Source organism: Archocentrus centrarchus, chromosome 14, assembly GCF_007364275.1.
Source record: "Archocentrus centrarchus isolate MPI-CPG fArcCen1 chromosome 14, fArcCen1, whole genome shotgun sequence".
In the NCBI taxonomy this organism is placed as follows: Eukaryota; Metazoa; Chordata; class Actinopteri; order Cichliformes; family Cichlidae; genus Archocentrus; species Archocentrus centrarchus.
In genome coordinates, this window is record NC_044359.1 from 29,762,236 (window position 1) to 29,778,880 (window position 16,645).

The 16,645-nt window shown below is 40.8% G+C and overlaps 2 protein-coding genes across 2 annotated transcripts; one reads left to right on the plus strand and one right to left on the minus strand.

Annotated features, from left to right (window-relative positions):
* The first annotated feature begins 118 nt into the window (after positions 1-118).
* Positions 119-3,368, plus strand: tmem88a (transmembrane protein 88 a). Its single transcript, XM_030746851.1, has 3 exons — positions 119-554; positions 1,456-1,781; positions 2,198-3,368. Exons 2-3 carry the CDS (start codon positions 1,473-1,475, stop codon positions 2,483-2,485), a joined length of 597 nt encoding a protein of 198 aa, XP_030602711.1. The 5' UTR covers positions 119-554; positions 1,456-1,472; the 3' UTR covers positions 2,486-3,368.
* A 986-nt stretch (positions 3,369-4,354) lies between these two features.
* pcolcea (procollagen C-endopeptidase enhancer a) lies at positions 4,355-11,863 on the minus strand. The gene is made up of 9 exons (XM_030746041.1): positions 11,644-11,863; positions 8,233-8,341; positions 7,888-8,146; positions 5,886-6,010; positions 5,650-5,786; positions 5,242-5,558; positions 5,088-5,165; positions 4,825-4,995; positions 4,355-4,695 (listed from the first exon to the last, which is right to left on the minus strand). Exons 1-9 carry the CDS (start codon positions 11,730-11,732, stop codon positions 4,565-4,567), a joined length of 1,416 nt encoding a protein of 471 aa, XP_030601901.1. The 5' UTR covers positions 11,733-11,863; the 3' UTR covers positions 4,355-4,564.
* Between the last annotated feature and the right edge of the window lie 4,782 nt (positions 11,864-16,645).

The window sequence follows — 16,645 nt, forward strand, 5'->3', positions numbered from 1 at the left end:
GGGTAGCATATAGCTCCTCTAATCCATCCAAATGAACACCCTTCCTCCCACCCCCTTGCTCACAGGGATTATCATATACACCCCTCCTCTGCTTCCCTGCCCAGAACCTAACATCAGCCTTTAACACAGCCCGGCCTGCTTTCTGTGCATTTGAGGCAACACAGGATACGGGCTCACACACTCGCTCGTATCTCCAACTTGAGTCAGAGTGAGGAAGCAGAATGTCAGGGAAGGAAGCGCTGAAGCCAGTAGGAAACCAAAATATGCCACAAGTCTGCAGAGCTTTTTTCTGCCTCCCTCTGTGACGGGTCTAAACCGCTGGCAAATACCTGATGCCTTATCACCTGATTTTTTTTTATTTCTTTTTTTTTTTTTGTAAATAGGCGTTAACACAAAAGAACTCGAGGCGTTGAAAATCAATCTCCACTTGGATATACGTTCAAAATCTGGATTTTTAGACAGAAAAAACACATCCACAGGAAATTCTTGAAATTCTCTTCATCTGCTGCCACTACTGAACTGCATCAGGCAAAGGTCATCGGGTTTATAACGCAGTGAGTACAACATAATCCATCCTTTTGGGGTTTTTTTTTTTTAAACAAAAGAATGCAGAAACAAAAGGGCTCATTTTATTTGAATGCACACACGCTAAATCAGTGTGATTCAGGCGAGTTTATTTTGGTCCAGAAGCAAAAAGGTTGTTGTGATGATGTCTCTGAAAGGCCATCCGTGATTTAATGAAAGATGGGCATTTACTAAGATGAAAAAATAAACAACAGATTCCCCAATAAGAATAGTTTGCAAGCTTTTTATGCAATCTTTAAAAAATGGTCAAAAAGTCACTTAAATTTTCAAGTCATCTGATAGTTTTATGCATGTTTTCCTCCTTGACTTCCATATAAAGCACATGAATCAGGTTTTTGAGTAGATCGTTGAAAGCTGATTGGAGGTTGAGGTTGACTGTAGTTACCTGCAGTAAAGATTTCACACTGCTGAATACCAGCAGCTGCCAATGCAGCACAGAACAGAGGGAAATGGTGGAAGTGCCCTTCTTTATCACATGGAAACACTTTCTAACAGGAACACTTGGAAATTAACAGCTCACACCCAGCATATGTTCTATGAAGTGGAGTCAGCAGATCCCATTTCCTTGCAGTTAGAGCTGTTCAGTTATCTGTGTTGACTTTCTATATCTTTTCCACATTATTTAAGGGACCCATTGGATGATGGTTTAACCTTCTTCAACTTTCCATCTTTGTATTGGTTGGACTGAATAATATCAGAGCATGCAGGAAATGGAAGGTCTTAACAGAACATCAGAGACTAGTAGAGTCACATAAAATATTTGGCAAGCTGAGATTAATAAGCCAGGGATTAAAATAAAGTCATGATAATCCATATTTTTTCATAGATTTACAAATAAATGAATGACTTGTTTGTTTGTTTTTTATGCAGAACAGACCACAAAGAATATGAGTTCCTCACGGAACGGCACGCTGGAAAGGACAGCGTCTGAGCAGACCCACTCTGAAGCACGGTCCCCCTCCAGATCGGGGTCGGGGGTCGTGGTGCCACCTCCTTACTCTCACAGAGGCAGCGAAGCTGCTGACCCCTCTGTGGAGTTAAGGGGCTCTCTGGACTGCTGGGCATGCTCGGTGCTGGTCACGGCACAGAACCTGATCATCGCTCTGATCAATGCTGGGATGGCCAGCGTCTTGTTCGGCATCATCCTCACCCCTGCTCTTGCCATGATCATATTCGGCTTTCTCTGCCACTCCACAGTAAATATTTAGATTTCATATATTTTTGATTTAGCGAAAGAAAATGCAGTTTTAAAGGGTAGATTGGGGGTTTATGAAGCCATTCATTGGGCTTCTCCCTCTTAATGCAGCTTGTTAATCAAACTGTTGTTTTAGAATGGAAAAGAGAAAATACCTTTTCGATGCTGTTTTCTCAGGTGTTACTGGATCTTTTTAGAGCTTATTTCTAAATTTTTTGCAGCTGTGACTAGGCTGCCCTAGTTTATTGTGAGCCTTAAGCCTACACAAACAGCACACTGCGTACTGACTGTGTTATACATTACTAGCGGGAACACACTGCACACACAAACACTTCTTAGAGCCAGTGCCATATATAACTCAGGTGGTGTGGTGTGAGTGGCCTCTGTGATCCTTCATCCCTTCTCCTTCTCCTCCAGGTGCAGCCCCATGGAACATCCCTGTACTGCTCAGACCTGCTGGACGACACAGGCTGTGTGGCCCTGCTGGTGGTGGGCTTTCTGCTGCTCACCCCGCTGCTGGTCTTGGCACTGGCTGCCTACTGCCGCCTGGCCCGACACCTCCAGCTGGGCTTGTGTTTCATCCCTTACAGCCGCGCTGTCTACAAGAACCTGCCTGCCCAGCGCAACCAGAGGCAAGGCACAGGGAGCTGCTGTGGTCAAGAGGAAGCAATGGAAAGAGAGGGGAAGGGTAGCATCTGGGTGTAGAGGAGGAGAGGAGAGGAGGATTGCACAAATGATTGCTTTATCTGCCTGCTTTATAAAGCAAATTGCTTTTATATTTTCTTTTTCTAAAGCCATTGTAAAAATCCATCATATTTAGTCATTCATATTGCAGTTTGAATGTATTTTATAGCTTTTTGTTTTGTTTTTACAATAAAGTGTTACTTAAACTGCAAGGGTTATATTTTGCACAAAAGCCTCAAAAATGAATGTGATGAATTGTATATTGAATATGTAATAGCAATTTGGGCTAATTTATCCCTGATGGCTCAGCTATATCAATGATAAATACTGTGTGGGCCAGATGCAAGACAAACCCATGAGGTGAGCCTAACGTGGGCTTCAAGAAATATAGTATGGGCCAGATGTGGCCCAAAAGGTATGTGCTGAGACTGATATAGGATATGGAAAGTGTCTGGGATCATAAGGTGGAATTGTGGTTTAGTTGAGGCAGCAAAATCAATGTCATTAGTTAAAGCCAAATATAGTCCATAGAAAATTGGCCACATTTTAGCAAAATGTGGACATGCAGGGGGTTGGTGTGACAGAGGAGGGTGCAAGATACAGGATCTGATGGAGGCAGGTGATCTGCTATGTGAGCCCTAAGAGGATCAGCCGAAAGAATAAGAATAAGACTGGGTAGATTTAATGGACAAACTCATTCTTTCAATCACTACCCAAAGCTCGTGACCATAGGTGAGGGCAGGGGCGTAGGTCGACCAGTAAATTGAAAAAATATTGCAAACTATAATTATTAATAATACATATATTATTAATACATATAATATTATACTATTCATTAATACAGTCATTTTATCTTTTAAAATTGGTTAAAGTTGAACAAATAATTACATCAAAAATAAAAACAGTGACATTTGTCCATGTCGTTGTCCTGATGTTTTGTTAAGAGCTTGAATTTTGGTTCTCCTGTGTTTCCTGTTTTATTTTGAAAGGATTTCATGCATTGCATGTCTCCAGTGTTTTTTTCTGCCTATAGTTTGCTAGTTTACCACCTTTGTGATTGTAGGTCTTCCACCTACAGCATATCTCTTTTCCACCTGTAATTGTCCTAGTCACCTCTTATTGTAAATACAACATGATCTATTAGTTTATTCATTCATTTTTTTGCCTACACCATCCTGGACAGGTCACAGCAAGTCATGTTAAGCACCAAACAGTGATCGCACTCTAGTGTCAGAAAAGGAGCTTGTAGACGTATACTGATTGTACCTCGGTTCAAAACCTTTCTGTAAAACTTGACATCTTGATGCAGACTTTGTGATCAAAGGTCAGCCCTTGAAATTTGTAATAAGGACCATGGGTCTCAAATATAAGGTCAGCATGTCAGACCCTAAACCTCAAAGTGTTCAGTGGTTTCACAAGCTGGGAAAACTGCAAAGGAGACATTAGCAGTTCCATTTCCTTCAGTAACATGAACTGATATTCCTACTGCAATGACATCAGAAAAATTGAGACATTTCTTAAGATATCTCAGGCTCTTCGTTATCGCACATATAAATGGATTTTGTCATTACTGGCACCAGAATCTTTCTTCCACCAGATAAAAAGAAAAAGAAGTTGAGTTTCTTCCCTTGTAAAATATGTTTTTATGCAGAGGTTTTACTCTTCTGGTCCTCTTAACAGCCATCCATCCATCCATCCATCCATCCATCCATCCATTTTCTTCCGCTTATCCAATTCAGGGTCGCGATGTTCATTTAGATCCCATCTCAGATGCCTAATGTGTCTGGGCAGCATGCTATTACTTTTCAAGTCCACAAGGTGGAGTCAGAGACATCATTCTATCATTAAGTGTCACAATTGCATTAAAAAAAAACAGCCAGTCAGATCAAATGAAAGAGATATAAAACCTTTATTCAGTTATAAATTACAAACATAAGGTTTGGCAGAGTTTTGAATAAATCATTAAAATTGGATTCCTTTAATTTGTGGTATCACATTGAAGTTATGTTTCCTGTAATATAGTGCTTTAAAAGAGCTGTATTTCACATTAAAGTGTCTGGATTTAGGTTTCCTTCTTCTGGTCTGGACAGATATGTGAGGTTAACAGGGTTGGTTGTTGATATTCATTAACAATCTGTGGTGTGGGGCTTTGTATAGCGCTGTGAATGCACCAGGGTCCAGAGTACCTTGTCCGTCTTCATTCACCTGACCCATGATGATGTAGTTGACACCTGTCAGAAAGTGAAAAAATGACCAAAAAGATTAAATAAGGTTATGTTCACTGAGTTAAAGAGAATGCTGCTAATCTGCAGTGCTTGAATAATAATTAAAAACAACAACAACAACAACCAAAACCTTACCTTTACGGAACAGTGGGCACTTCTTGCACTGTGACACCAACTTCACTGACATGGTCTCTCCAACTTGTGTTATGGTTAGCCGGCCGGCCTTGTAGGCCTTAATGAGAGACACGGTAATCTGTAGAGCGCCCCGGGGCCTTGGGGCTAGCGAGGTCACCTTCCCGGTTATAACTGGAAAAAAAATTTTAAAATGGGGGGGGTCAGTCAGAATGCAACATGTGATTGTAATGTATGCACATATATGCCAGCAGCAGGAAACTTACCAAATTCACTGGAACAGAAACTAGTCTTGATGGTTCCATTTCTTTTACAAGCTTTGGCACACAGTGGATTTTGAAGCACTAATAAAAAAAATGGGAATAAAAGTATTAGTTACTAAGTACATGTACATGAGCACATGTATATACATTTACCCACCAGGCTTCTTTCCATTTGGCCTTGCTTCAGTAGTACCCTGTCCACGGCCTCTAGTGGGCTTGACCGGTTTGGGTCTCTGCGTGGGCTTCGGGGCTGGAGCTGGCACATATCTGGTGGTTGTCTCCACAGGGGTTGGAGGATGTTCCGGTTTGACAGAAGGTTTTGGGGGAATGCGTTTTGTACTGGCGCCCGAGTTGACTGTTGGTATATGAGAACCTCGTGGGATGCTGTTAAAGCGGGCGAAGAACCCATCAGACGTCACACTGAGGTCTGACACAAACTGGACCAAGAGCACATTTCCGTTGGTAACAATGGGTCTAGAAAAAGACAGGAAAAGGATGAGGTCTAAAATTAGTAATAGCTATTTTAGACTGACTTTAAAGGCTTCAAAACTTTTCTATGACTTACTCTGGGACCTGAAGGCCACAGTATTTTCCAATCAGACGTGAATCATCCCTCTCTCCACCATTGAAGAATGCCACATAGTCAAAGCGACAATAAATGTCGGACTCCAGGAGAAACTTATCGAAATTCACATGGATTACCTGGTGCCCAATAAAAACAGGAATAAAGCTTCAAATAATCAAAGTGAACAGCATTGGGCGATAAAATGTCTGCATGCTGGGTGTGAGCTTGCCACCAACCATATCGGGCTCCACGGTGATTAGCCAGGAGCAGCTGGTTCCTGATGGGTATTTCTTGTCAGGCCAGTTGGGTGTCTTGATCTCCCCCTGGGCTTTTGTTATCTTCCCGCCACAGAACTGTTGGTCTGAAACAAGTTGCAAACACTCCATGAGGATGCTGAATGAACAGATCTGTGAACTATTCGTAAAGCTCTCTTCACCATCTAATGCCAAACATGACTTCTTGCATTTAATTTTTTTGTTTTGTTTTGTTTTTTGACAAATACATAAGTTGCAAAATGTAGAGCTGATAATCGTAATCCAGCCTGTGGGCTGAAACACTTGCTTTATAAATGCACTGTGCAAGCTCAGTGCAGTGCACTTTGACCCCCCATGCTGGCTCCCTTCTACTATCATTACACAATTTCTGATAAATGTAAAAAAAAAAATCGCCTTTTATCCTTCTTCAAGATATTTGGGGAATTTGATATTTTTGGCATAGAAAAATGATGACCATGGGATTCCTGGTTCATCCAAAACACAGACTATAGGAGAGAGAAGACAGCAGCTAATGACATGCAGCAGTGGGAGTGAAACAAGGGACCTGGAAGACGAGCTCTGTGCATCACTGCAGCTCGAACCTACAGCAGCATAACCCAGGGCCACTTACTGAAGCTCAATTATGAGCTTTATCAAAAAATAAAAGTATGAAGCCTAATCTTAGGCTTTGAAGTTCCTCAAAGCAGACAGGGTGCCTGCCTCCTGAATCCAAACTGGGAGCTGATTCCACAGAAGCTCTGGATCGCTAAATGCTCTGCCTCCCATTCTACTTTAGAAAACTTTACGAACCACAAGTAAGCCTGCAGTCTGAGAGCAAAGTGCTGTGTTGGTAAAAGTCACTAAGAAAAGGTGAGAAAAAACTATGTCATCTGGCTTCTTCACTGTGAAAGGATTTCTGTGTATTAAAGGCAGCTCAGCAGAATTTGACCTACAGTAGCTTATGAGTTAGAAAGTTGTGTTCACTCTTCAAGATGGATGGACATATTTCAGTGTTTAAACTTTTACAGTTTATGAAGTGCTCCAATTCTATAATACATCCTTTTAGTAACAAATTTATGAACTTGATAGGAGGAAAACACCTACTGAACGTGGTCCAAATGTAAGCCAAGCACAGCTAAGCTGTGATTAGCTTCAGTCTACTTTCATACCACAGGTGTTGGTAGGAATGTTAACAATGTGTAGCCTGGATATATATATATATATATATATATATATATATATATATATATATATATATATATATATATCCAGGCCTGGATATATATATATATATATATATATATATATATATATATATATATATATCTATATATATATATATATATATATATATCTATATATATATCTATATATATATATCCAGGCCTGGATATATATATATATATATATATATATATATATATATATATATATATAGTTTCTTTACCTACGAGTAATAATTTGCTAACGAAGATTATAATGCAAAAAAACTTGATGGCCCTCCACAGTTCAGGTTTTGGAACTGGGTACTATTTAGACCCATTACCCCCACCCCCCCACAACAGTACTGTGAAAGCTGGCTGATGAGGGAGATTTCCTGTTTTGTTCTGTATTGTAAACACTTAATAAAAGCTTTATAAGTTAACAAATGGCCTTTTGTTCAGAGCCTTACAGTAGCTTTAGGTTTGCCAACACTTAGGCCAAAAAGACAAAATTAACTATTTAATTTGGTTGAACTTTGATTTAAAGCACAATTACCTAATTAGGAATTGTGGACATGGGTATGAAAATCTGAAATATGTGCTTCATTCAGGTCCTGGTTTATGATGAATAATTAGAAGTATTTGGGAATGCTTACATGGCACTATGATGAAAAAAAAAACAAAAAACAACAGCTTCATCATGTGACCACATACCATCTACAAACAGCTTCATCATGTGACCACATACCATCTACAAACAGCTTCATCATGTGACCACATACCATCTTCATAGGGTTTGGCTCCACTGAAATAGGCCACAAATCCTCTACCCTGCGTCCCTTCATCAGACACCATCTCCAGCATCATTGTGTTTGTGGTTGAAATAAGAGTCCCGGGTCGGAAAGTTCCACAGAAGCGGCCCAGTTTTTGCACCAAGTTGGAATGTCCATTGTAAACATCCAGATAGTCGTAGCGACATTGTGAATCGGCCTCGAGGTCAAAAATGCGAAAGGAGAGCGTGACCACGTTTCCCTCTGGGACCTGGAAACCATCAAGAGCACATGAGTCAGAAACAGAAGATTGGTAATACGGAAAGACTCAGGCAGGGTGAAGGGAGAGTGACTCACGGTGATGCGCCAGGTGCATTTGCTATTTGGTTTGTAGAAGCTTGGGAACCCTTCACTTCCAACAAAGCCTGATTCTGCAACCAGGTCTCCTCCGCAGTAGAACACAGGCCTGTGGTAAAGGACACAGTGAGAAATGGGAGACTTAAGAAGAGTCCAAAGTGACTGACTTTCTTTAGTTGGCTGTCTAAATAAACTCTTGGCTGTTGTGGTATGAGGGAATTTACTGGAAGAAATTAGTGTAACCAAACAGGAAATTCCATTATATGATAGTTCTACCACAGGGTGTAGATGTTGCTGTATCTATTCTTGCAATGACTAAAGTCTGCAGCTTAATTTGTTTAAGCAGGAAAAAATGAAAAGGAAAAAAAACAATATTCACACGTCTATTAAGTCGGAGTCGACGCTTAAGCTCTGCAGCAGGACTGTAATTAGATAAAGATGACTTGTTCTGAGAGAGTCTTGTTTACTCTTCTATATCAGTCATTGATGCAGCCTATAAATGGATTTATGGTCTTAGTCTTGGCTGTGCCTCAGGATGTAGAGCCAGAGACTGTATATAAAAGATGGCTGTGGCTTCCTGGTCTGAAAACAGAAGCCAATGCAGTAGTGCCTCCAGCAGGAGGCAAATCCTGTGACTGCAAAATGACTTCTGGTTATACAGAAGTGTTTGGTAAAAGGGCCTATGGCTCCACTGCTCTGTGACCTCAATAAACAACTGATGTGGTTATGGGCTCAAATGGTAGTCTCAGGTCTTTGAGAATACATAACAATGTTCAAAAATATGAATTAATCATTGAATACAGCCTGTGGTGTAAAGCACTTTGGACAAGGATATAAAAGTGCTGTATATAAACATAGTCCATTTACATTGTAAAATAATTTCAAACTTAACAGTTTAAACTAATAAGGCAGGCTTTGAGATTGGGTTATTATAGCTACTGTAACCATGGCTGTGTCCACTATGAACAGCAAAGAGAGAGAGAGGTGTTTCCCTCTGACTGCTAGCTAACATCATCTCTTAGCTTTGGTGTTGAAACATATCTAAGCTGCTAGTTTACCCAGTAGGTAACATTACAATAAATAATTTCTGCATTATGTAATGTGTGTATTTATAGCCAATAACTGTTTGATTCAGACTCACTTTGATATTGTGTGTAGCTAACAGATGGTAACTGGTTAAATCTGGTAGTGGCTGTTGATAACACCATGGTGGTTATTGCACATATTCATTTATAAATGTAGCACAGAAGTAAGGCAATTTGTGTTTGGTTGATTATTTCTTTGTTGTAACAATGCTTCTTGGAAATAAATCTTATACTGTTGGAAAGCATGTTTATTTCCCCTTAAATGGAGCCACATTTGTAGGAAAAAGGAATTTGTGGGTTGAGCAGCAGAGTTGAGTATGTGGGTTGTGTCCATGAAAAATCTTATTCTGCTATTGACTCTTGTTTTATTTCACTGAGTGATTGAAGTCTGAAGAAACAAGACATACTGGCAATTTAACAATTTCTTCATTTAACAAGCAGGGGCCTCAGTAGCATGTGGAAGAACCATACACAGCTACAACAACCTGGCACCTCCTCCCCATGCTGGTCACCAGCTTGGTCACACACTGCTGTGGGCTGGTATCTCTTCAACCAGCATTTGTCACAAGTCAGCCAGTATGGTTGTGTTGGTCACTCTGGCACAAACAGCACGACCAAGCTGATCCCACAAGTGTTCAGTGGAGTTGAGGTCAGGACTGCAGGCAGGCCGTTCCATCCTCTCCACTCCCAAATTCTGGAGGTGGTCTCTGATAAACCCCACTCTGTGGGGGTGAGCGTTGTCATCTTGGAGGATGGAGTTCAGTCCCAGACTGTGGAGATATGGGATTGCCACTGGTTGCAGAAACTGATCTTGATATTACTCTGCATTGAGATTGCCTCCAATGAAGCCTGCTTGTTGGCACCTGGAGTACCAGAGGCTCAAAACAAGAGCCAATAGCAGAATAAGCTGTTTGGAACTGGCAGAGAAGATTTTTCATGGATGACACCCACATACTCAATTCTGCTGCTCAACCTACAAATGCATTTTTCCTACAAATGTGGCTCCATGTAAATAAACAGACGTTCCAATGGTATAAGATTTAATGCCAAGAAGCATCGTTACAACAAAGAAATAATCAACCAAACACAGATTTCCTTTCTTTTATGCTAATTTTATATTTTAGAAAATTAATGTGTATTTTTTATTTATTTAAACTTGAATGCTTTGGTGGCCCATAGCTATGAAGTGACTAATGAGTAGCTTAAAGTGTTGAATAATTGCAGGTTATAGGGAATGTACTGAGAATTAAATCAAAAGTTAAAAGTGGGATCAGGGCAACGAGTCACAGTTGTCACAACTTTGGTGCTTCAGGGAAAACACAATCAGAGGATTCCCTGATGATTTTCCTTAGGACCTATCCTTTTTGATTTTGTTTTTTTTTTAACTTTAACTACATGTTGATCCTGTCAGTAAACATTGAAATCAACATAATAAAACAACTACTGAATGTGAAATGCTGAGGAATGTCACTGAATTCCACAAACTGCTGCTCTTAATGGATATTAAAATGTTTGTATGCTACTGTTTTTGTGACATATAAAGAGAAGACTTTACCTAAATAAATAAATAAGAAATAGCTGACAAGCATATTTTACAGCTGACGCTCTAAGCTTACAGTGTTTGGGACACTTAGTTGGAATGCTGAATTCCAGAATGTACTTTCCAGGAAGAAAAATATCCTATTTCAATGTGACTGGCAGGGATACATCTGTAAAATTGGGAGCCACGGGGGAAAATGTCTGTTATTTTGAAGTCATGTGTTTTTCGAAGGAACATTTCACAGTTTTTTTAGTGGTGTGGAGATTTCTGGAGAGTTACAGTTTATTTCAATCATTCCTTATTCAGAGGAAGTAAACAAATTGTTAGGAGAAGAAAAACAGCAATCTGAAATACCAAAATTAGAAAACCAAGATTAGATGGAAACATAGTTTGTTGTTTTTTTCCAGACTCGAGCTCAGACAAGCAGAACCCCAGCAAAGTCAGACAGCTGCTGATTACCGCCTAAACGTCCAGAGCCAGAGCCAAGTTTCTCTGATTCGACCCCACAGGCGGAGCTGAAAGCATTAACATCTGTGGCGGATCAACCTCTGCAGACTCTGCAGTGTCCCACACATCATGAGCCCTAAACCAACAGGACAACTCTGCACCCAGTCAAACAGTGGACTGGAAAAATTCACTTACAGGGGCAGGAAAGTATTAACATGACATATTCAAAATTATTTCCATCCCAAAGTTACAGTATCTTCCCCTCATATATCTACACATGAGGACTGGAGTGAATTTTTGCAGGTTCTCGATCACAAATGATTTAAAATACATCCTCACCTGGTGTTATTGGTCTGTTGAGCCTTTGTCCAGCCTAAGCTCAGAGACAGGAGCAAGGAGACACCCCAGATGCAACTCATATGCATCATGATGCTGCGTACCAAAGCAAAGCAGACTGTCTGCAGAAAAGGAAGATGGTAACAGGAGGCAAGAGGTGAAAGACGGAGGAGGAGGAGGACGAGAAGGCTTGGAATGGGCGGAGAGAATGAATGAGCAGGGGGGCAAGAATGGACAAAGAGATGGACAATAAGGATGAAAGGACTAAAGTTGCAAAAACTAACCATGAGGGGGGATGACGTGAGCGGGGAGGGAGAAGAAGGCTTTTAATTTGAGCCAGATGTTTCTTCTAGAATAAGTCTGGTCTCAGTGTAACAGTGAGAGCATCTAGGAAGGAGGAGCAAAAGGCTCCATTATCAAAAGTTTTGTTTCTGGATGTTTCTACTTCTTTAAATGCTCAAACGTTCAAGTAAAAGAAGTTAGAAATGTAGCTCTGATGGCCATTAACTGCAGCCTGTGTCTGACTCCTCATTACAGGGAGGGGGGGGGGGGGGGGGGGGGTGCACAGGTAGAGGCAGAGCCTGAGGCTCTATGGGCTCTACATGCATCAGGAAGGGCCATAAATCTTTACATTCCACAGCAGGCCACACGCAAGACCTTTCATTTGTTTTTCTCAACAAAATAAAAGCATTACTTTTAGCCTTAGTTGAAGCAAAAATGCATATAGGGGCCAAAATAAGCTCTAATAGGAATGATAATAAATCTGATGGTGTTTCCCCTCTTACCATATTTCCCTAAGCCCCAGAAGCTCCTTTCACTCCACTGAGTCAAGCATTGTTTATTTGCCACCAAGGCAAGAATAACACTTGAGAGAGCGGGAAGTATTTTTTCTCTGTTGTGAATCAGTGATAAGCCAACCCTTTGGCCTACATTACTGAGGCCTATGGAGGGTATGCTGTGTCAGTTATGCTGCTGTAAAATAGTCCACATTTACAGAATACAGAGGTGAATATCTGAAGGAAGGAGGGCAGACAGTCTGCAAATTTCCACAAAGAAGTTTCCAGCTGCATGGCCCACATGGTTTGGGATCTTTTTTTTTTTATATATATATATAATTATTTTCAGTAAGATTTTATAGTTCAGATCTCATTCTGGTGTTCCAGATTGCTCGAAAGAGTTTTAGTTGCCACGTTTTCAAGACTTTTGAAAGTTTTGGTGCTTTCAGAAATGAGCATTCCCTGGTCCTGCTGTGTTGTGTTAGTACTTAACCCCAAAGACTTGATAACAGTCAGTGGGGGAAGGAATGCAATGGTTAGCAGGAGTCAGCTGGGGGGGGGGGGGGGGGGGCTGCACAACTGTGCAGTCGCTGCCAGTATGTGTGGGAGTAATAGTGACCTTAAGTGGTAATCCAAGGCAAAAGAGGGTAGGTTTCTGCAATAACTCCTGATGAGTCCTCCAAGCTGGCCCCACATTCCTTTTGGGGAGTCAAAGGGAATAGCAGCGGGGGAGGAGATGACTGTAGTGAACGCATGGGTGAGACAGAAGAGGAGGGCTAAGTTGAGAAAAATGGAAAACAACCTTAAAACAGTTTGACAGCGAGACAACCTAAGAAAAGTGAAACGTTGTTTTTGGTACACACCCTGGAGTTAGGTCATGTCCGTGCCTCCCTGAGCCAGCACATTGCTGTTATTACATCCACACATTTCCCTTTGCAAACCGCTAATTAATCTTTCTCTCGCTCTCTTTTTTTCAAACGATCTCAAACACAATTTAATGCAACACTTCGCTTTGGAGGTGAAAAAGCAGAATGTGTGCAGTTGTGTGAATCCATCTGAGAAGGTGATGGACCCAAAAGGAGGATTTCATAACAACTGTAGAGCCATCTGTTCTCTGTAATTGTGGCTCCTCACAAATTCACTCTGCACACTAAAAAAAAAATAAAAATAAAAAAGAGCAGTCTTCAAATTATGCAGTGTGTTGCAGGAAAGGCCAAATCTCATGAGATCTCAGTGAAAAATAGATAAAAACACATGCAAAGAGGGGAAGGTTTGACTTGGAATGACTGCGTCCTGCTTTGTCTGCTTTTCTCACATTTAAGGAGGGAAGTCATTCAGACATAATAGCTTTTTTCCTGGATGCACTTCATTGTGTATTTTATGGGAAAAGAGGATATTCCAGTGAATGGAAAAATGTGCCAAAAAGCTCACAGCAATTGGAGGATGTCTCACTAAAGTCAGATGTAATATTAGCTCAAATGAAGCAAACTCCTGTCACACCTAATGCCTGGGAGCCTTCCCTCAGTTTTCATGGCAGCTGTTCAATAGACACATCATCATTTGCCAGCAAGTCTAAGGGATGGTTAATGACAATATCCTAGCTAGAAAAATTCCTTTCACATGCATGCTTCTTCCCCCTCGTGCAGCGGTGGCAGACATGTTATTTTCAGAACTAAAAAGCACAGGTTAGACAGATTATACCTCCATCTGTAGAAATGAGTTAGACAGCATGAGCACACAAAAAAAGATGCCTGCATGGGGAAATATCTGAACCGAAAACAATGAACTATGCAAATGGCGCGCGGTTAGACCCGCAGTTTCATTTGTAACCGCTTGCATGTAGAGGTGGCACAAAAGAGGTGTTCCATGCCAACACCTATGTCTGTGAATGTTGTCAGGCAGTTATGTGCGAGTGATTTCAGTCTACGTGCTCAAGTAACGCTGCAGAAGGCATGGCGACACCTAGTGGGGAAAACGTAAAGCTGCATCGGCGCAGTGTTATTTCTTTTTTATGTTTAAGCCGTACCTCTGTGTGTCTCTGGTGTCTCTGTCTCATCAGTTACTAAGTGATAATAGCTTGTTGGCAGCAGCATGGTGTGTTATTCTATTTGAAGCGTGTGCATTCACTCAAAGCCTGCTTTGCTCTGACCAAGCAAATGAAAACCGGAGTCTAAAATAAGAGTGATAATGCGCGACATGAAGCTTTGCTTTTACGTGCTTATTTTAGAGCGTAGCTGTGTCGGGGAGGTTTTAATGATACGTCTGTGTTAGGAAGTGAATATTATGTGTAGAAAGAGCAGGAAATATAATACGCTTTCTATTGTAGCTGCTGGCTGCCCTTCAAAATAAAAGTAACCGGAAACGACATAAGACTTTAGCCGGTTGTTACCACTAACAAAGCCATCTACTGTATTTACAAATGGATTTAGGCCCGAGCCTCCCGCAGGGATTGGCGAGGAAATAGAAATTTCGCAGCAGGAAATTATATACTTGTTGGAAGAGAGGAAAGAGACGAACGCTAAACTGAGAGAAATGATCTCCATGACCCAAGAAATGAAAGCGTGGCGATACAGCCTCGAAGACTTGGAAGAAGAGACAAAATGCTAACTCCAGAAATTGGAAAGAATACACAAGCTGACACTATGCAAACACCAAAAACTGGAAAAAACAAAACAAAACAAAACAAAAAAACCACGATCAGACACTACACCAACTCCAACAACTGGAAGAAAAAACTGAAGAGACACAACACCAGCTTCTAGAAAGTGAGAATAAAAATAAAAGTTTGCAAGTAAAACTTGATCAAACACTGCAACAAAATATAGAAATACAAAAAGAGAAGGAACAGCAGGAAGCTGAACATAGAGAGATGGAGAGCAAGCTCAAAGACATGGAGAAAAGATGATGAGGAGATCTCCAAGTTCCAACAACTGGAGGCAGTAGCTAAAAACACAACACCGGCTTCTAGAAAGTAAGAAAGAAAAGGAACATTTGCAAGTAAAACTTGAAGCACTGCACAGAGAGATGCAACATATTCTTCAAGTCTTTGAGAAGAAAAATACTGAACTCAAAGATAAAAATGTTGCAGTGCAGGCAGAGAAGGTTAATCTGGAGGAAATCTGCAATGTGATGAAGTGTGAGATGCAAGAAATGATTGAAAAAATACACAACTGCAAGGACTCTGTGACATAGTACAGAGCAGAAACAGTGAAATGCAGAAGGAGGCACAACAACATGAGAAAATGAGAAAAAGTTGGAAGATCTTGAGAGAAGATGCAGCAAACTTGAAGAAGAGAATGAACAACTCCTTTCTGTCACCAAAAACCTCATCTTACAAAACAAAGGGTTACAGGAGCGCTGCCTGAAAAAGAAGAGAAAGGGTTTCTGGTTTTTTTTGGCTGCTTCTCCAGCTCGACCTGAAGAAAAACAGCCTGCTCTTCCTCCACCCTTTATCCAGCTCCTTCCTTTTCACCTCTCCCCTCTTCTCATTTCTTCACCTTTCAATTGGCCACGACATTCACCACCACCATGTCCTAAACATCACATTTATATACAACTAAATATGTCAGTGGTAGGTTTAACACATCATTCTTCATCAATCTTTTCCATCACGCCTGGTTCTGCCCGAGGCGTCTTCCTTTTAGAAGGGACTTGTTCCCCACCACTGTCGTCAAGGGCTTGCTTAAAGGGGATCTGCTGATTGTTACTGAGTCTCATATTTGGTTGTATATATAATTATATGTGTTTGGTTATATACATGGTCATATATGTAATTAACAAGACATTGATGTCAAACAAAAAAAATAAATAAAAACAAACAAACATATAAATAAATAAATCTAAGTATCTGTGGAAATGTTTTCATGTATAGAGCAGCAGGACACTTCAGCTGAGGCGTCAAAATACACAGTCCAGAAAACCATGGTTGCTGTCAGAGTTTAATCAAAGCCTAAAATCATGTCTGACGTCAGTATTTGCTCAAAACACATTTCTTAGATTGATATAATTCAGTGGGGATTAATAAGGTTGATGAATGAACAACTCCATTGCCTGAACTGCAGATTTCCTGTATGTGACAAGGGGTTGGGTGGGTGGGTGGGGGGGGGGGGGGGGGTACTCTTTGTCACATACTCTGCTCATGCTCTTCTTTGCCAAACTTTGATTTTCATGTTTGATAAGAAAATGTGCAGCTCTAACTCCTTCTATCTGCACAAATTCAAGATAGAGAG

Bases quoted from the DNA above. Each gene is read 5' to 3' on its own strand.
- tmem88a (XM_030746851.1), top strand. From the start codon at position 1,473: ATGAGTTCCTCACGGAACGGCACGCTGGAAAGGACAGCGTCTGAGCAG. The intron at 1,782-2,197 runs GTAAATATTTAG...CTTCTCCTCCAG, and splicing joins GCTTTCTCTGCCACTCCACA to GTGCAGCCCCATGGAACATC.
- pcolcea (XM_030746041.1), bottom strand. From the start codon at position 11,732: ATGATGCATATGAGTTGCATCTGGGGTGTCTCCTTGCTCCTGTCTCTG. The intron at 8,342-11,643 runs GTGAGGATGTAT...CCTTTACCACAG, and splicing joins CAACAGACCAATAACACCAG to GCCTGTGTTCTACTGCGGAG. The intron at 6,011-7,887 runs GTATGTGGTCAC...AACTTGTTTCAG, and splicing joins AGCCAAACCCTATGAAGATG to ACCAACAGTTCTGTGGCGGG.